General features: G+C 32.4%; 1 protein-coding gene across 1 annotated transcript in view; it reads right to left on the bottom strand.

Moving 5' to 3' along the window:
• The window catches only part of LOC125054186, a 38,187-nt gene extending 17,348 nt beyond the window's left edge, over positions 1–20,839 (bottom strand). Inside the window, exons 1-4 of the mRNA XM_047655942.1 lie at positions 20,685–20,839; positions 19,575–19,630; positions 4,241–4,288; positions 1,134–1,207 (exon numbers count right to left, since the gene is read on the bottom strand). Of these exons, the coding sequence (XP_047511898.1) occupies positions 1,134–1,207; positions 4,241–4,288; positions 19,575–19,611 (159 nt within the window). The 5' untranslated portion in view covers positions 19,612–19,630; positions 20,685–20,839. The remainder of the gene's footprint in view (positions 1–1,133; positions 1,208–4,240; positions 4,289–19,574; positions 19,631–20,684) is intronic.
• Positions 20,840–21,419: the final 580 nt, after the last annotated feature.

Below are 21,419 nucleotides of genomic sequence, written 5' to 3'. Positions count from 1 at the left end.
TGAAGTCGAATAGGGAATTAAGTAAATTTATACGATAAATATCGCAGATCCCTTTCCTTCACAGACGGGGTAGGTCGAACGTATGACCTCAGGGTTAATCTTACGATAGGCTATTTTTCGATTTTGAAAACACTACATTTTTGTGTCATTAGCGCTTCATTCTAGATTCATGAGCTCCAGTGGTTGATATCTTAACGGGAAACGAAAAAAAAGGGGGCGTGTACTTATGTATGCGCGTAAGAAGTTATACTTCTTTGGCATTATTAAAAATAGTTTTTGATTGCATGCAAATAATTAATTACAATTAAATAATCAAAGACTGGAAAAGGAGTCATTATAGTCAATAAAGTTCAGTTTACATTTGAAAAATTAAATAAATAAATATTTATTATTATTTTCTTACATTAAGTGTAACATACATTCTATTATTATTCGAATGTTGTTTTTAAATTATGTCCAATGCCGTAGCATCTTCCGTGGGCAACTTCATTCTGTTAATTTTGTGTCACGGTGCGCGCGCATCGTAAAATTTCACTCTCATCAATTTTTCATGCGCCTAAAGAAGCATAACTTGAATAACTTAAAAAATGGTGACGGTCATTGTTTTGTCGAATTTTTTATCTAATCGTTATGATTTATAAGCTTCCCGAGATAAGCTAAATGAAACGTCAGAAGCAAGATGTCGGAAGTATAGTGACAAGGGCGTGATTAATGTTCTCTTTGAATTCAATTACGCATCTTATTAGACGCTATATTGAACCTGTTATTGCTGGTAAATATAAGTTTCTTATTTTTCGAAGTCTGCACGGCATTAATATTTATAATAGTAATTTGTTTAACTTAAATAAATAGTGGCTACAATTATCGTTCTTCACTTTTAGATTATTTTCTAATCATGTTCTTTTTTCGTTTTTAAATTTCCTCACTGTGTTTTCAATCACCGTACAGGCAAGTTTTATTAACCTACATTGATAAATGAACTGGAGTGATTCTAAAGTACACCTTGAGACGGCCTAAAAGTACTCCTTTATATAACTACTTTCTAAAATGAAGAAAACGAGTTCCATCACTTTAAAAATAACAACATATTGATATACATTTACCTCTATAATCGAAATGTTTTGTGTACATACCTTAAACCAAGCCATAGTTGAATCATCATATAGCACTACCCATTCCTCGGACCACGAGTTCCACAAGTACTTTCCTAAAACACAAGAATTAATATTATTTTACAGTATATATTCATTCTAACAGGCCGTCCATAATAATAATAATAATATCTCATCTAACTACTACATAAAGTTCTCAAAACTATAAGTACATAAAGTAGCTTGTTTAAAGAAAATATTTTTATTTAGAAAATACTAATTAAGATGGGTGTTTAGGATATACTGTTCTTTTGGACAAATTTCCAATATCTAAACGAAAGGTGATTTTGTCAGTTTTAAAGTTTAACATTGGCAATGTATAATTGTTCCAATAAGAAAAGACGGCTATGGTCTTCATTGTCAACTGAGTGCAGTCGTTCTTCTCGCCAACGCCAACACTCTACTACAGAATACACCGCTTTCTCGCTCCGTCAATGTTCCATCCCTTTAGGAGTGAACTGGCGGCTAAGGACGATGGCAAGCAATTGAATATGACGGGCTTTGGTATGGAATGCTTCTTGTGTGGAGACGTTACACTTTCCTCGGACAAGCACAAATATAGCTGGCAAGACCGGAGAACAGACGGACAATATACGATAAAAGAGTTTTTCCTCCAAATTTGATTTTGTTAACTTTTAGAGTTATCTCGTAGTCTCTCTAAACAAACATATTTTATAATTAAATTATACATATTGTGCCAATATCAATACTACAATGTTCAAACTTACATTCCAATCAAGCTCATAACGTTTACTATAGGTTCAGTAATAATTACACAGAGATTGTTACATGATTATTCCAATTTAATCACGTTCGTAATGAAACCGACTCGAAACTACGTATTGAATAAGTCTGATACCGCAACGTTCAATTAGTCGATTACTTGGGCATGCTAACTTGCATTTATTTGCGTAACTATGAAGTTATACCAAAGACAATTATAATTGACATAATACTCAGTAGATAATGACTTCGATTAATGATTTTATCAAAACCAATTGAATATTAAGGTATTGCCAGTAAAAAAATATAAACATTGATTAAAATTAATATTCAGTAACTTTAAAAAAGTTGGAGTGGAGTAAAGTTAATGGTGGTGATCAGGCTTCTGAGCCCGACAAAGTCGTTGGATGTTTTCCTTCTGTTTACGGGCACTTGTTAATTGTGCACATGGAAAACAAAGTCCATTAGTGCGCGGTTCAAAGGCACCTGAGTTTTGGGGGCTATTTGGCTCAACACAGCTCTAAATAAATAAATACGTCATATTAACAAAAATACTTAAAAACCGTGCCCAATTTAGCTTTTTGTTGTAATTGTCGTGACTACCTACTTCATCACATACTAATAGAAATTTACACCTACAAATCTACTTAAAAATAGAAATATGTAGGAATCTATAAGTGCAACCATAAACTGTCTTGAAGAATTGCTGGAAAAAATTTTCATAGAGCATATAATTTACCAAAGATTTAAAGAAACCGTTCATTAAGCGACAACGCTGAAACAGTAGTAGTGCTTGCTTATAAATCGTGATCTTTAAGAAAAAAAATAATCCGAAACACCTAATTATAGTTAATTTCAACGATTGGTCCGACGATTTTGATACGTGAATAAACTACTGTATCAAATATTGATTGTTGGGCTTGCACGTGGGTATTGCAAGTATCCAATTCGTGCCTTGATGGGCTCGTTAGTATAATGTAGATACCGCTCGGCTTGTTGCGATTTTCTCCAATTAATACCGGGGGCATATTGTAAGTAACACATTGTAGTGTAAGACGAGATGTATTTAACCAAAGGAGAAGTATCTCTTAATGAGGTTTAAGTTTTCATGTAGTTTTGGTTTTTTATTTTATCTTTTTAGTATTAGTTCTTTTTAGTTTTTATTTTGTGGTTGTTTGTTTATTTTTTTCATTCAAGTATATTTAGAACATAAGCACTACTGCTGTGTGTTTTTTTTTTGACGTCATATTTTATTGTATTTTTTTAGGCATACACATTGATTTTAGAACGTATAAATATCAAATATAATTTCTGTGTTTTTTATTAATTACATGTGGGTTTTTTTAATTTCAACCAGGACCTAATAAAAATATCACAGATCATTGAACGTTCTTTACTATTTGAATACAAATTCTTGTTTTAAATCATGACTAAAATCTAAATCGTTAAATAAAGATTCTTAACTTGAATGGCACTTAGTCGCAACTTTCGTCCAAGTGCGAGTCAAGTCGCTTTCGATCACATCTTCAACAGAACTTGAGTAGGTTTTTGATCTCAATCAGTAAGCGTGATAAAGTCAATGTCAACGCTGCTTGAATGCTTTGAGAGCAATTTGGGAGTGGTCTAATAACAAAAACATTATTGTAAATATAAACATATTTTTTTAAACAAAAATTTTGCGCTCTCCATGACGGAAGTTTCTTATTCAATACACAATTTTAAAAAGACTTGACTAGCAAACGAGGATTCAACAAAAGTTTTAATTCAAAACCTCCTATTTTTGTTTCCTTTTCAACAACTTGCTTAGTACTATCAATACAATTGTATCTTATTTCGGCCATACAATGCGCAGAGGCGATGAGAATTTAGGGAAACTGATCGTGGTTGGTAATACAGAAGGCAAAAGATCACGTGGTCGTTCACAAACCAGATGGAGCTATCAAGCGAAAGACTCATCGTCCTCAAAACTGTACGCTGTCATAAGAGACGCGCTGTACCGAAACCGGTGGAAACGGATAGTCCACTCCAGGCACTTTCTTACTGACCACGACGCACAGATCGCCGAGCTGCCGATTAAAGAGAGAAAGAAATCCAGAAAAAACAAAAGCGTAAAATACTATGCCAGCTTTCTGGTCACAGCAGAGCATTTCTTCTGGATTTCGAAACATAAGGTCTTCTTAAAACAAATGAAATTCCCTGATCTAAGACGTCTACGACGAGCTACGGCGTAGACGTCTTAGATTAGACGGACGCCGTACTGCGGACGTAGGCAGTACGGCGCACTCAATTTTATAGATACTTTATATTAAAAATATTGGTTTCGATAAATTGAAAAATATATAAAGAAACTAATTAAGCTTACTTACGTTTATATCGTAACATGTACCCTCCTTTGATTTGTGTTCCTCCATGTTCTGAAACAAACCAGACACATTACGTATCAGTAAAAATTAATTTAGCATTGAATTTATTTGACAATATTAACATTGAAACATCGTTAATAATAATAATTCTATAGTCCTATTACAGCCTCTCACATAGATGGTATCGTGTAAACTTGTAAACAGCAAAATCGTGAAGAGGCAAATAATCTAATTTTTTTATGTTACAGGAGGTAAACGGAAATGCCCGTGAATTGGTTCGGAAATACTTCAGTAGGCAGCTGGTTCCACATAGTGGTGGTGCGTGGCAAAAATTGCCTTAAGAAACTCTTCGTTGTGGAACGACGGACGACGAGGTGATAATATATTACTATTATTATCGTTCTCCGAAGAAGCCTGCTGTCAGACTGTCCTACTTAAAAATATGGTGTGTTCGTTATAATTTTCTAAAATATGCCAAGTAATATAGACTTACAAATTTTAATCCGTTAACTGCTTTGTTGATTTAAGAAATATAATTATAAAATCATGATCTAATTTATTACTCTGATATACAATTTCAGATAAGTATGTAATGCATTGTTGACTGGAATAGAATATAGTGAAGGGTATTTCATGTTTGTTGTTCACGAATAGCTCTAAAATATCCCGAGTTTTATCACAATTTTTATTATTGCGCAAGTTTTTTATATACTTTTTAATATTGCAAAAAAAGGTTTCTGGTTGGTTATATTAAAATAAATGTAATAGAAAAAACAGATTTATTTGTACAAAACAACGTGATATTTTATCTCGCTGCCGGATATTGACGCATAACAAAGAATTGCGTTCAACGAAGTACGAATTGTGACTTCACGATGTGATTCTAAGTAAAATCTTAATAGATTCAGTGAAGTTTAGCATTTCTATGACTATTATCCTACTCAATATTTTTTTCTTAACAAGCAAGTAATTCGACTTTAGGACCTTCGAAACTGAAGCATGATTTGTCCGAGTATACGAACCTAATTTTCATTTAATCATATCAAATAATACATAACATTTCAACCAGATTGAGGCAAGGTTATATATAGCAATCCTTTATTCAATATTAGAACTAAAAACTGTTCGAAGAAATACAACAATATAGTGCAATAAAAATAATCAATATAAAATATAAATGTAAATAAAACACTATTTTGACCGGATTGAAGTTATGTATTATTATAAATTTACAACTATTTAACATAATTTTAAAAATAAAAATAATAAAAATAATTATAATAAAATATAAATGTCATATGTCACTCGTTCGGCAAAAGTAAGTCAATGCAGTGGCGAAAGCGCGATATGTGAGACATTCGTGTAAAGCATTGCAAATATTATGGACAATACATTGTATATTAAAGTATTAAACCCTCGGTAATGATTGAATTACCGTATACGAGTAATTCAATCATTTCTTTAAACGAGTTGTAATTGCGTAGATAATTGTAAAAAATTACGAGACGCGAATCGCGAACCCGTTTAGATATCAATTACATCCTCGCTAACGAGTTTTGTAGGGACTTGTTAATTTGTAAAAGGGGAATAAATTAATAGTATAATTTTGATATTTCCCTTATATAAGTAGTAATTCTTCTGATTTTATGTAATTAGTACGAGCAATGGGGCTTAATAGATTCCTAAGGGAATGTTATCGTCGTTCTGTGGTGATACATGTTTCAATTGTTTCATTTTTGGGTATGGGATATACCAGATTCTTCATATCCGAAAGAAAATTAATTTCTGTGAATGCATGACCTCAGAAATGCAAACTGCATTAAGAGATATTGCTCTCATATAAGTTGTACACAGTTTAATTTCAAGAAATATAATTTACAGCTTATACTGGGTCGCGCAAAAGTACTGGCACTAAAGAAAATTTCTTTATTTTTTTATATGACATTTCCTGTCATTCTGTTGTTGAAAATTGTGTCGTGAACAAATGTAAAATATACTGAAAATAAACATGGACCGTTTTACTCCCCAAGAACGTGGAATAATCGTGTCAATGTTCTTACGGAATAATTAATCAGTGATAAAAACACAACGTGAATTTCGTCGTCGATTTCCCCACCTTTTACATTTGTTCACTACACAATTTTCAACAACAGAATGACAGGAAATGTCATATAAAAAATAAAAAAAATTCTTTAGTGCCAGTACTTTTGCGCCATCCAGTATATATATCTAGGTATAGCATATTTATTTATAAGTCCTAAAACAACATGTATGCATAAAATATACAAGGAAATATAACTTCTCAAATTTTACTCATAAAATACACATAAAAATTTCAAACTGGAGTTATGTAACCTAACATGAGGCAATTTACATATACATATATATTTTATAATTAAAAGCGTAAAACAAATGTTAGCAATCGTCCACACTTGAAGCTAAAATGAGACCTTTAGTTTTTTCCACACTCATAAATTGTCATACTTGTTTCCTTGTTTCCTATAATGTCCAAAAAGGTCGACTGTGCTTGTATTTAAGTGTCACTTAGATTTATGAACCCTTAGATAAGCCAAGTTAGTTTTTGTTAGCGTCGCAACCCCACTACCCCTAATTTTATGTTAGTTATAAGCTCATATTTTAAACGATTTAACTTGCTTGACTAGCTTCAGAATCAGTGTTTTATTTAACTTATACACACATACATAACTATAACAAATTAAACAAGCAACCATAAAATAAAAAAAATAATAAAAAAACTTAAACTAAATAGAAACGTAATCCTCATTGAGAGCGTGATAAACAAAATTACGGTTAGTAAGAAAATTGTTGTAAGAAATTATTCGAACCTTCGAAATTTTATAAAAACAATATTTTCAAGTAATAATATTTGTTATATTAAACCAAGAATGATTATTTAAAAATTACAAAGGAATTACTTTAATTACCAAGGAAAGCTTAAATTCAGTACCGAATAGCTTGTATATAAGTAATCATTTCATTTAATTGGAAATAGGTTAAGTTAGGTTAATATATACGTATAATTCAAGTCCCTAAATATACATTCATCGTCCAGAGTTACATATTTTTGAAACTGCAAGGCAGGTGTCTTTTGAGTCGCTGAGACAGGCCCGATATTACTTTTATGCTAATATCTATTGACTTAGAAGGAAATGAAGCAGCGACAGATAGAAAGGTTCAAACCTCTTTAAGTTATGGAAATGTCATTTCTCTTCAATGGATATAAAATCGTTATTATGAGTTCTCTTACATTTAGTCATTTCATATCTAACGTTGACAAAAGAATTCAGAGTTGCAAATTGAAATAAATGAAACATCCACAGAGTATTCTAAAGATAAAATATGAGAAAAATTAAAGCGATGATCGTTTGTTAGAGCTTGACCCGGTTCTACAGCATCCCAATTAATTTGTTGGCCGAGGTTACGAAATAGTTTTATATAAATTTATGCTGTGGGTCATTCTGTGCGAACCGGCATTGTTGGATATTTTTAATAAAATCCCTCTAAGTTTCTATTGTTTATTCATATGCTAGAATAGATGCTAAACAAATTTAAATTTCGTTTATTATGCTAAACATAAAAATCAAACATACAGTTTTTACAATTTTCTTAACCTACATAGTAATACTACAAATTAAGAAAGTATTGTCTTTGCGATATATTATATAGATATATTGCGATACTTCGTTGAAAGCACCAGCTCTGGGGTCATCGGTATTATCTACCAGGCGCCAACATAATTCTTTCATTAGCGCCTATGCACTTGAACCCCACGGCCCTTGAGTCTTTAAACAATTGACGTTCAGATGTATTTAATATATCGTTGTCTCTTGTGAAGGGTTTACATTGAAAAGTTTGAAATCGATACAGAATGCTCCTGGCACGAATTAATTAGCCGTTTATAATTATTCAATTTTATTTTAGGTAAAAGGCTATGGAGCGCTCGATTCTTCAATTGTAACTAAAAGATAAAGTAAAAATGCCGCATTTGTGGTGGCAGATGGGTCAAGAAGACCCTTGGAATGGCCCAGTGAGAAGAAAAAAGAGAGGATGCCCACCAAAAACTTGGGAAGATGAAATAAATGATATAGTTATATAGATAGGATTGCGGGGAGAAATTTTAACAAGGAATGGGTGTCAAATACAAGTGGAAGTATTTTGAGGAGGCCTTCACTCCGTTGGAGGTCTAATTTTATTTTTATTATTTATATATTATTGCCTTGAACATGAAAAGTCCTCATTAGCAACAATTCAAATCTTACTAAAACAAAGGTCTACGTTATATCTGGTCGAAAGCTTATAGGAATTAAATAGCATCATAACATACACGAATTATTATTACACAATATCAAAACATGTCTATAAAATGCTACGGTTTCCGATCCTCGGATGTTAACGACTACTAAAACTATCCTTTATCCCTCACACTTCATACTGAGAGAAAATGATAGACTTACTTTGGTATTCCAAAGAGATTTTCGATAAGGGTGCTTCAACACACCCGTTGCGGATCGATCCTCCAGACATCCACTATTATAGCTTTACAGCCGTTTGAATTTTATTTAAGGCTAAAATGTAGCCAAATTTTACGAGCTTACTGTGTGATGGCATTGGATCGGATTTGCTTTCAGTGTATTGACGAAGAAGCATTTTCTTTACATAGAGAGAAATAAAATTAATAAATCACTCCAGATTAATAATTTATGACTATTGGCTAATGAGACCCATCATTGATACCTGTAAAAGATGAATATAAAACAAAAGAAGAAAGAACTATTTGTGTACCCGCGAGTCGAGTAACGTATATAACTTAGTGTACGCCGCAGTGAACAAAAAAATAAGAAAATACTTGTACATAGTGAAGCTATGGAGTTTACTACCCTTTCCCATTCGCTTAGCTCCTTCTTATCTTCCTTTAATTCTCTAGTGTACAAAGATTACCTGTCCACGTCGTATCCCTAACTTCTAAAATTATCATGATTCATGTGAACTTTTTCTTTTTCATGTGTCCTTTTTTTAATAATCTCCTGATCAATGCATACATAAGTTATAATTTCTTTGTTTTTGCATTAATTTGTCTATAAATATACTAATAACTATATGTCTTATTAATATTGTATGATTTAATTCCTTTTTTTCTCTTTCACAGTGATTGTATGGAAGAGATCGTTCGAAAGCGATAAGGCCACCAGGTGCCTACCTTTTCATTTAATAATGTCAATTGTATTATATTTCTGTATGCAACGAAGTGTTAAAAAATAAATAAATAAAATACTATTTGGAGAAAAATCGGACACGATGGCTTATCTATAAAGTTTGTGGAGGATAACCACATACAGTTGTGGCCTTAATTTGGTTGAATATATTAATAATTAGTGTATATAAACAAAACTATTCATAAACGTGATGAATTATGACAATAATGTTATTATGCCTTGCTCACTTAATGTCCCTAATTCAAAGTTCGAAGTACACGCAAAGATAAATAACTTTAATTGAAGACTTTCCAAATGCATATACATATTTGGCCAAAAGCTAATTTTAATTACGTGGGTGAGTCTTTTTCGTCCTTTCCCCCCCCTCGTCCCGCTGTCGCTCTTTAAATGGTTGCGTAGTGATGGACGCCCCCGCATGGAGTAACCACAGTTTTCTCGTTTCGTATTTCAAATAAATAAGTGGCGAAACATTCCTTAACAAATTAAGTAGACCTTTACGTACCTACCCACCTAAGTTTTTTTTTTTAATATATCTTAACAATTTCTTTGAGATCGAATAAAAATACGCTTACAAAATACAAAGCGACCTAATAATTTTGCCAGCCCCTGTCGAGCCATTACTAAGAACCATTTATTTTATAATTGATAATAATGTATAATGATTAATCATAATAAAGACAAAATAAAGTTCCTTTTCGTTCGTTCCTTGCCGGTATTACATCCTGTAATAGCCGTACTGGAAGGAACGAAACAGGCACAGTATTAAAGCCTGTTCTACATAAAATAAATACATTGCAAAATGGAAAATGTTAGTAACCACACGGTTAGAAATACAAATTCAATCTAACCGATGGTACTCATTCTGTTAGTTCAGTTTTACAGCGAGCAGAGAAAAAAGCGTCAACATGTGTTAATTGATCGTACTGTTTGTTGTCACAACAAATATTGGCAAACATGGTCTACGTTACCTATAGGCCTATTAAAAATGGTCTCTGAAAATTTTAAAAATATATGTGTAGGCATTTAGGAACTTCGTAAACATCTATAGGTACATCTGTAAATGTTCTTATGCTTACAAAAATAAAAATAAATGGTTGAATGAAGTGCATTGATAACCTTTCATTGTCAACTAATTAAATTCTGTTTTTTCTTTTTTGTTTTACACTAAAAATATTTGGTATGTTTATTGTTTTTTTTTGTTTACCTTATTGTTTGAAAAAAAACAAATCTATATTATGTGACGATTTGTAATTGGCCCACAATGTATACATCTATTTCTGTATTGTGCTGTGAATCTTCTGAATAAATAAATAAAATGAGGAATTAAATAAAATCCACTGTTGCGTAATTTCTGAGTTTTACTAAAGTTGATAGTAAAACTGCTATTTTTTCTCTGCTAACTTTTATCAGAGACGAATTTATGGGTCGTTTCTAACATGAATATTGTTTTGTTTACTCGTCTGTTTGTGACTGAAACTTGGACAAAACAGTCGTTATAACAAGATTATGAACGAGCCATGTCGCCAAGAGCCCTAGACTGATATATAACGTAGAAAAACGGTTTTTTTTATAGTTCAGGGTATAGGTGTAATGAGCATATTTTACAAGGAAAATGTATTTAAGTAAAAAACCTATTTTCGCATACAAACAAATTGAGATAAAACTTGTCGATAAATGAAGGAAAAGAAAATACTTTACTATACTCAATATTAAAATATTTAGGATATTTAGGTAAAGTAAAGTGTACTAGAACACACTAGGATTCGATGTGTTGTGGGCAGCCAAGCCAATAAGACTATTTTCAGTATCAGCATAAGACAGGTTAACGAGACATTGTTTGCTATTTTATAGTAAATGTATCTAATGTGAGTTTTAAAATGTTAGTAATAATTTTGTTTTTAAGGACCTCGGTAGGAGAAAAAGCGTTGGGCGAAGAAAGTGCGTTTTTTGGGTTGCTTAAATGTAACACCATTGCAAATTCAAATTTTGCAAATGGCTTAAGATCGTTGAACCGTTCTTATTTATAAAGGAAACAATATAACGTACACGTCTTGTAGAGAAAAATATAATTAAACAATTCCCACGAGTCAAGTCGTAGAAATCATATTTTGCGATTTATAACTATAATATTTTTGTATCCTTATTAAAGAAAAGCCCCAGCAACCGGCGCCAGTAGGTACCATGTAACTTCCAATATCGATAGCGATTACAACTTATATATAAAGATTTTGTTTCCAATTTCTACAGTTCTCTCCTCTTTTCATTCTGATGTCATAAACCTGGGATCGCTTTGTACATTGAAGTCACTATTGCGAGTTATATAACACCGGCGCTAGTATGTACCTACTTATAAAATTAACAAGCCCATTACGGAGAGTATTATTATGTATTCAATTGTAATACAACCCTAAATCTTCGGCTCAAAAGAGACTCATTTGATATGATCAATCCAATTTAATTCGTTTTAGCTCTACGAGTATAAAATTTTATACTACAGTTAGGATTTATACCTTTGAAAAGATATTTTCGTCTCCGACTTTGCACAAATTCGGAAGAAAAATATGACAATTAAAATTTCAAAATCTTTATAAAATCTTATATAAAACAATTAAAAGAAATAAAGTTACTTAGAAGTTAGTTTCAATGTTACTTACCTTATTTACTGGATATAAAAAGCTGTGAAAAATCTAGAATTTCTAGGTACACTTATTCAGCCTTGTGTAGAAAATGACCTTGAAAATCATGCTCTTGCATAATACAAGCGAATAAGTCTTCACTGTCACTTTATCTAGGCCGTGAGAAAAGCTAGAAAATAAGCCAATTTTAAAATACATCTCTAATAATGCACTAAGAATATTTGATACTAACTTTTTATTAAAATTCCATCGCTTTATTACTTTTTTATTATGATTTATTATCATTAACTTATTAATGAAGACGTTTTATATAAAGAGGGTAAGGTTTGTCAAGTTTAGGCAATGCTCATGTAAGATAGTTGGTGCCAAGGAAATCTGTCTTATGGTGTCTTAAACAGTTGTTGCAATTTGTGTCCTAAATAATACCATTCGGCCTTTTCGATAATGAAACAAATAAAAACCAACGGGATTGAATACCCAGAAGTTGACTAGGTCACGGTGGATCTTTACAAGTTCAGGGTTAGACAAAGTGCTGCCTGTCTTTGTAGCAATACAGCTGAAGAGACGGTGTTACTTGACCGACTGTCCAATGTATGGATACGACAGGTAAATATAACACTGAACAAGCTATGGATATAAAAGTAACAGAGACAAATTCAACGTAAATAATGTTCAACGTGTTAAGAGGCATCTTTCTGGAATTTGCTGTAAAGTTTGTATGACAAAGAGTCGTTAAAAGAAAAAGGCAGTAGTAATGTTTAATCATTCAGGTTATCAATGCCATTTACGTAAGTTATTTAATACCTCCGACGACAACATAGTCGGGGAATTATCTAGAAAGTATTTAAAAATAAAATAATTAAATAAATAATAATATCATTTTATTATAAAATCTAATGCCACATAATAAATAACAACATATGAACCCGACAAATCATGGTAACATTTTCCGAGTAAATTAAATCAACAAGCTCCTTTCACAATATGAGCAACAAAAGAAATTCAGAGGTTTCCCTAATCTTTTGTATGTCCAATCTTGGACCCTGACGCTCGATTCAAAGTATTGGAAATGTGCTCGGGAATAACTTTAAAAGCTTTGGAATTCATTGCGGTCTGCGGTAAGCGCCATTCACAGAGGATTGGGTTAAAGTATCAATGGACAGAATGTGAAGCGAGACAGCCAGAGATGGGAGTTTGGAGACATGTTTTATCGATCGGGCTTACTTTTATGAATGCCCACCGCCCCGAGTTCCTGCGACGCCTTGAGTCTCCTATCATTTGCGACTCAGCAGCTGTGTAAACAGCTTTCCGTCGGCAACCTACTAAGTACCGAATTATATGTTGTATTGATATCAATGTTAGAATTTTTTTTAGACATGTTGTATATGAAACAATAGACAGGCGAGACAAATTGTTCCTATGCTATCGCTGTCTTGATTTGATTACCGTGCATGCCTTGATAAATGTTAAAATCATAATAACATTTGAAATAGACACCTGGGTGTACCTATAATGATACACGATACATGCGTTTGTACATTCTAAAAAGAACTGTTACCGTAGACTTGAGATGAACTGTTAGTTATTTCGACTATGTGTTTGCGTGTTGTTCGCACGAGAATGTAAGTGCGTGCTCCTATTTCACCATGCCTCCTGCTGATAGAGGACAAGTCTTTGCTTTTTTTTAATTTATGTTATTATTATTAATTACTTAATATGTCATGTGGAACATGGTGTAATGGTTGAGCTCCTTACAACCGTTGTGTAAAAAAAATGGCGATTAAAAAGAGTGGCGGAGAGTTTATTGACAGTCCTTCTCTTCCGTTCTACGCCCTTGATTTGAGAACTCGCAGTAAATGTAAAATTAGAAGCATTAATATTAATTTCTTTACTGACGAGTCATAAGTGTACCTATATGATTAAATGATTTTTTACTATACTGACTTTGAGATCTCTCAAGGTAAAACCTTGTGTTAATTGAAGATGCTGCTAATAAGCTGTAACAGATAATAAAGAATGAAGAAATAAGAAAAAGAATATACAAGATAAATTAAACGCTATGAAAGATCAAAAGAGAACCAAGATCGTAGTTAAGCGACCAAAAAAGTCAATTATCTTAAAAGGATTTACTTAAACGGAAATGTGATATTTGGTAATATTTGTAAATTGTAAATTCCTGAAAAAGATAGCTATGACAGCAGTTATTCTATCAGTGAGATTGGTTCTCAGAACGGAGTTCATAGATACTTTCCTGTGAAATTGCTTTATATCTGGTCGTGTACGGTGGATAGCTTTGGATCTGTGTAATTTTATTTTGGATTTTTTATAATATGTAAATAACTAGATACCCCGTTTTCCCATACAAACAAATAGAGGTTGAATTTGTCGATAAATATAAAATAATTGCAAATTCATTAACAACTAACCCGATGGGTAAAAACGGCAACAACGCCATTGTCGTGAGATTTGGTTAGATTAAAACCTACATCCGGTACACTACACTACACTACATATTACAAATTCAGAATAATAGGTAACGGTTGTATATTTAAATAAATATAGACTAGGAAGTGTATCCGACTGCTTTGTTGCTATGACCTATTAAACGTAGTTTTGTTACAATCTACTTTTTATTTTAAAACTAAATAATACATATCTTGTATCGATCCTGTAATTAATTGTGTTGTTACTATAATTAATGACAAATAAATTATTACATCGATTGATATAGCAACTCGTATTTCTTTGTAAAGTAGATAATGAATAGAATCACAAAAGATGTCTCTAGCAAGAAAGCTACGTGTAAGTGCATCATATAGTTTAGAAAAATGTATCTTTGTAAAGTTCTCTTTTGATGAAATTGGGTCAACTCACGTTATTAAATTTATTGTTAAAACCATGTGAGTCTGGGATCTTTACACAAGAAGCTGGCAAGTACGTTGCCAGCCGTTTTAGAATTGGTACGCTGTTTTTGGAGGACCTCAATTTAAATTGGTTCGGAAATACTTCAGTGGGCAGCTGGTTCCACATAGTGGTGGTGCGAAAAATATTATTGTAACGCAATGGCTGGTTTCAAACTTTGCTTTCACTATTGAATACAGTGTAAACTCTTTATAACGAATTTCAAGGGACCGAGCATTTGTTTACATTATAAAGATTTTTCATTATACGGAGAGAAGAGAAAAAAAACCAATTAATATAAATAAGAGATAGGTGACGATGGCGCGTTTAGTAACAGACCAAAATTTCCTACAGGCAATGTAATCTATAAATAATGGCACACGTGTTAATGCAATTAACAAAAACAAAGGCGAGAAGGCACTTCAATAGGTTAGTTTTGTAAGCTGATTAAAAAAAACAATTACGCTTAAGTATGTTGTTGATGTCTAAATATGAAAATATTTCTTCGTTATAGCTTTACGTCATAACGAATGAAGTAATAAAGACTTTACACTGTATATATGTTTTATTCAGTTTATGCCATAGGTAACTGATTGTAAAAACATAACGCAAAGTCAGTTAGAGCTAAATTATGGAGAAAAACTACATAAACGTGTATCCAATAGGGGAATTATATTTTAAAAATAATAACTTGATAGTAAAATTGTATATATAAAAACGCCTACGACATAAACAAAATAACAGGACGAAATGTACTGATGAATGTTGAAGCTTAACGAACCGCGCGGAAATTAAATTCGAGGACACAACGGGACTATTCCAACACAGAGCAGTTTGACTCCCATTTATCAACACTTTAAAATCACCTAAACAAAAGTCCCGTCCAAAATCATTATTCCTTTTGACGTATACATAAACTAAAATAAAAAATAAAAGTAAAATAAAATATGTGTATTATGGAACATAAGCTACATGTATCACTTATTCCACGTCATTAAATTTGAATTTGTAGGCATCCCTACTCATCGGCAAAGAAGACAGAGGGCCGAGAGAAAAAGCCGGCGTAAAGAACTCTCGGTACTATTTTAAATAGCAAATCATCAAACAACACTTATTTTAAAACAAATATCGCAAATTAATTAGAAGTAGCACTAGTCCCAAGCCCTTTTATCAACTAGATAATCGTTAACTTTATAGTAAGCCTTTTTACACAGCTTTTCTTTAATACATTTCTTAAATTTATTAAAAGGCAGAGATAAAAGAGCTTCTGAGTTTTTATTAAAGAAGAGTATCCCTTTAAGGTTATAATATAAGGTACACTGCCACAGCGACCGTTTAAAATTTGTTTTAAATGTTTGTGTTAAACGTTTTAAATTTGTTTTAATTGTATATATATAGATAGCTATGTAGGTTAAGAAAATTGTAAATAATAGTACTGTATATTTGATTGTTATGTTTACGTTTTAATAAACGACTAGAGTTTATAATATGTAACGTAAATGTTAAAATTTATTACTTGTACGTGTACCAATCAATTCAAATGTTTAGTTGTAACAATAAATCTATTGTTTTGCTGTTCATGGTTATGCTAAAAGACTCTCGCATCAAAAAATAGGATTTTTAAACAATAGTATTAGTTCTGCTTATCACGTGTTACCCTTTACTAGTTAAGTACCAATTAAGATCTCACGTTTCAGTTTTCGTTAATTAATCGCGGCTACCCCATCGTCCTTAATTATTACAACCTTTTACACAAAAATTTTATTATTTTTAGATCTATTATTTATACATCCCCCTAACAACCGTCATCGAACTTACCTCGATTTTTATGTTTTTTATTACTTTTTCTTAAATACTATAATATTGTTACTGGTATGACCATTGGTATTGTTTTCATTTTTACTTTGTTTAAAATTAACTTTGTTATCAACAAATTATCTTTAAATGGATATTTTCTAGGCTACGGCTTCAGAGAGCTCTCTTCTGGTTCACGGTTAAACATCAGCGCACACTCCGTCACATCAAGGCCGCAGAGGTCAAGAACAATGGCTTGTACATTGAAAGAGAACTTTATGAGTCGGTTGAATGTCACGCTTTATTAATAAATCACTAGACTCGGGTGACAAGGGACTCATAAGAATCGTAGAAGCTAAAGATCTACAACCCGATAACAAAAAAGCAAGACCGTAATCCGAGCATTCGAGGAATTTCTTAGACTGTATTGCCCTAAAAGTATTACAGATACATGCCCTGCCCTGCGATTCTGTAACTCACTTCACGAACTCACACAGCGGTTTTCGCATCGGCGGTCTCTCTTAAATCAGTCGTGAAGCAGTCATTTTATGATTTGGCATTCTGATAAACAATAAAGTACAAACTCCCACCTTTTCAGAATGCCAAATCATAAAATGACTGCTTCACGACTGATTTGAGAGCGACCGCCGATGCGAAAACCGCTGTGTGAGTTCGTGAAGTGAGTTACAGAATCGCAGGGCTGCTGTCGGAGTGGAGCTCATGAACAGTAAATGTAAAATTAGTAGAATTTAACATATGTATTTTTTTGACGTTCCTAAGTGTACCTATATGCATAAACGATTTTGACTTTGAAGGTTTGGGAAGACTGATAGATGAATGTAAGCTATTTTTAATTTTTAGGTAGATAAGTTATTAAGTTAGGTCTTTAATTATTGTTTTGCATGTAAGCTATAAATCAATAAATAAACGAGGAGGTTTAAGTATATTATTAATATCCTTGGTGTCGCCAGATTCTATAACAAATATTACCAAACGCGACTTGAATCTTTAAAATTCTAGTAATGCATTTTTAAATCAAGCTAATTAAGTAGTTTGTTCTACAATTACACAATTCGCAGAGGAACTAAAGTTAAAAAAATGTATTAATTAATATGCATATATAGAATAGCTATGTATGATTTGGTGATCCAACATCTGGTGGCGTGGGCAACCTCAACCGCAACTTATCCTAGCCTTTCCACGTGCTGTGACCGCGCGGTGACTACCATTATTTTACTTTGTGCATTCGGTATTAACACATAGCCACATACTCGACACAGCGCGATTAGATTGCCTTATACTTATTACTTTATCCAGTGTTTCTATTTTTTTTATTATTCATTGTTACAGTTGGTAATATCTATCTCTATATATATAAAATTCTCGTGTCACAATGTTCGTTCCCATACACCTCCGAAACGGCTCGACCGATTCTTAGGATTTTTTTAATGCATATTCACTAAGTCTGAGAATCGGCTACTACTCGTATCTATCAAACCCCTAAATTTTAAGGGTGGTCCAGCCCTAAATTTTTATTTTTATATTTTTCAAACAACCCTGAATTTTCACCGCTCTACAATTAACCCCTATTTTTTATTATAGTAGATAGTTATTTTTATTGAAGTAAAAAAATGTTTCCTAGAAATATAAAAATATAAAAATACAAAAATACATGGCAAAACAACGTTAGCCAGGTCAGCTAGTTATTTTATAAAACTTTAAAAGTTGGTTTATTCTGGCTCGCCCCCAGGGCTGGAGCTATACTGGGGCCCCAACTTCCACCATCGCCGAGTGTTATAATTGTGTTCATTCGTAAAATTCAGTTCAATTAAGGCGCACACAACTTTCCGTAACTACTAAAACCGCTGCTGAACATTAAAATGATCAATCCCTAACCTGAGAACTAAGACCTATTTCTCCCTCTTCAAGCTGTGTGTTTTTTTTCATGTGCGCATTTAAGCAGTGAAGCAGCGGCTTGTCTCCCGAATATGATGACAAGTGTTAGGCACATAAGACTCCTGACCTACTTGTCTATAAAGAATTGAATTTTCAAATAAACGGATGCAATCTGAGACCAGGACCCTCACAACAAGCATTGAGAATTTGTAAATAATTTTCATCTATATTTATACTAATATTATAAAGAGGAAAGGTTTGATTTTTTGTTTGTTTGAAATGAATAAGCTCCGAAACTACTAGACCGATTTCAAAAATTCTTTCACCATTGGCAAGCTACACTATTCCCGAGTGATATAGGCTATGTTTCATTTAAAAAAATAGGGATGCTTACTAAATCTTGAATAATCTAACCCAAGGTGTAAAAAAATATACAAAAAACTTCCTTCAATCGCGTGCGCTGCGAAAACTATTAATGATAGAACAAAATGATATATTACAATTTTTTAGGATTATAAAAAATTAGAAAAAGATAGAGACATTTTTTATAGATCACTATCTATAAAAAATGTCTCTATCTTTTATAGTTACGTCACAATAAGCATCCTTTTATTAATTTTTTTTATTAAAATACCACCGCTAGAAAAGGCTCTTTATTCGTACCTAGATATTGATCCTTATCAAAATAATTACCAACGTTTCACATAAGCTACAATTTAATGGCACCAAAAAAGCACGGTGGATTGGTGTTGTCCTACCTTTTCTCTTGAATAGTTTACTACAATGTAATATAACAAAAATCTTAGCCACAGCAACGCTTGGCCGAGTCTACTAGTATTATATAAGACAGGAATTTACGCAAAAGATCGTACTTACCGTTTTCATCTTTGTAACGGCGGCACAAGGAAAACATTATGTAGCCGGAACTGTCTCTGGAAAAAAAAAATATTTATATTTAGCTTCAAGCTAGTACCTAAGATAATTGCTTGGGTTTATAAGTATTAAAAAGTAGTTATTTTTCCTTTTTACTGCGATAGTTGTCTACGTTCAATTAAGTAAGGTTATTAAAATGTTAGTATGTTTATGTAAAACTTTGAATAAAAGCGATTCCTGCATAACAATATGTCAGCGTCGGCTTAGCCATTTTCCCGCGGGCGGCGGGCAAATTGCGTGCTACAAAATTGTTCGGACTCACTTAAAAATTCAATGAGAATAAATGTATGCAAACTGTTTCAGACATTGCTTTTATGTACTGTATTGGCTGTGCATTTTAAAGCAATGAGGGAAAGTTTTGCTAAGTCATAACAAGAGTCTAAAAAATTGGTAATTTGTATTTGTTGCTTCTATAGTTATAGATACTATTAAGGATAGATTATAGTTAGTTAAATTAAGGTAGTACAATACGGTAGGTAATTAATGTACTGCATACTTTGATTTTTTGAACGATATTACTCTCATATTCATGGTTGACCAACAATTGATTTTATCATGTTTATAAAAATGATTAGGTAATCATTGAGTCAATACACGCCTTAAAAAGTTACCAATGTCTACAGCCACTTCGTTTCCCGGTTCAAGTATAATTATTTTGAAAATTGTTTGAAAAAACAAAATTATATTGTTTTTTTTAATAAAAAAAGTTTCCTTTAGGCAAAATTTGCTTAGTTTAAAATACTAGTGTGAATATGGCCTTCTTATAAAGAGGAATAAATCTTATTGGTTTCAATAACATAGTAATTGTTTAAATAACATAGAAACTGATTTTAATAAGCAAGGGTAGGAACTGGCTGTCGGGAATTTATGTATGAACAATAACAAACTAATATAATAAAGATTTTGAGTACGAATTACAGAATAATTTATTAAATTTAAAGGAAAGGAATTCTTCTATTATTATTTACGCAAGGAGAGTAAAATTTAAAGGAATATTCAATTTATTTTAATGAATATACAAACTATCTCGTGAACATCGTGCAAGGTACAAACCTGCGTTTATTCTAGATTGTTGCTTCTTCATTGAAGCACATAGTGCATCACTAAAACCCTATATAAGTAACTGCTAACTTACAGTCACAACACAAGTCAAAGTCACATGTGAGAAAAAAAGAAAGGTTTGAATCGACGTGTAAACGTCACGGGGATTGGAAAGCGACTGCCGGCGTTTTCGCGAGTGCTGAACAGCGAGCCGGTTGGTGAAAATCCGATTCCCGAACGAATACTTCAGGATACGTAATAAACTGCCCCTCGGTTATAAAATATGCAACACTTATGGCAATTGTATTTGCTGCACTCGATTACTAGGCTTTTACCAATCCTATGCACACTTTATATGTTGGGAAACACGCTAACACGATTTATTTAAAAACGAATGAATGTGGAATGTGAAAAAACTATTGAACAGATGGGCAAATTATATGGTTTGTATGGTATAATAAAAATTTTAAGTCTCAAAGGATTCAAGTGTGAAGTACACTTTAATTCATAAATTCAATATCAGAGACAAAATATCTCATAGCGTGCGTAAGCCTTTTTATGAGTAAATATTATTTGGATTGAATTCAAAAATCTAGAAATCACACGCTGAATCTTAGCTCTTATATAACGGTTAATTACTTTGTTCATATATAATAGGGGGGCAAACGAACTTACGGGACGCCCAAAAAGGAAAGTCATCGCAGCCCATGGACACTTATTTTTAGCGGGTGCGTTGCCGGCCTTTGA

Source organism: Pieris napi, chromosome 1 (assembly GCF_905475465.1).
Source record: "Pieris napi chromosome 1, ilPieNapi1.2, whole genome shotgun sequence".
NCBI classification, from domain to species: Eukaryota; Metazoa; Arthropoda; class Insecta; order Lepidoptera; family Pieridae; genus Pieris; species Pieris napi.
This window is presented reverse-complemented; position numbering and strand designations above follow the sequence as displayed.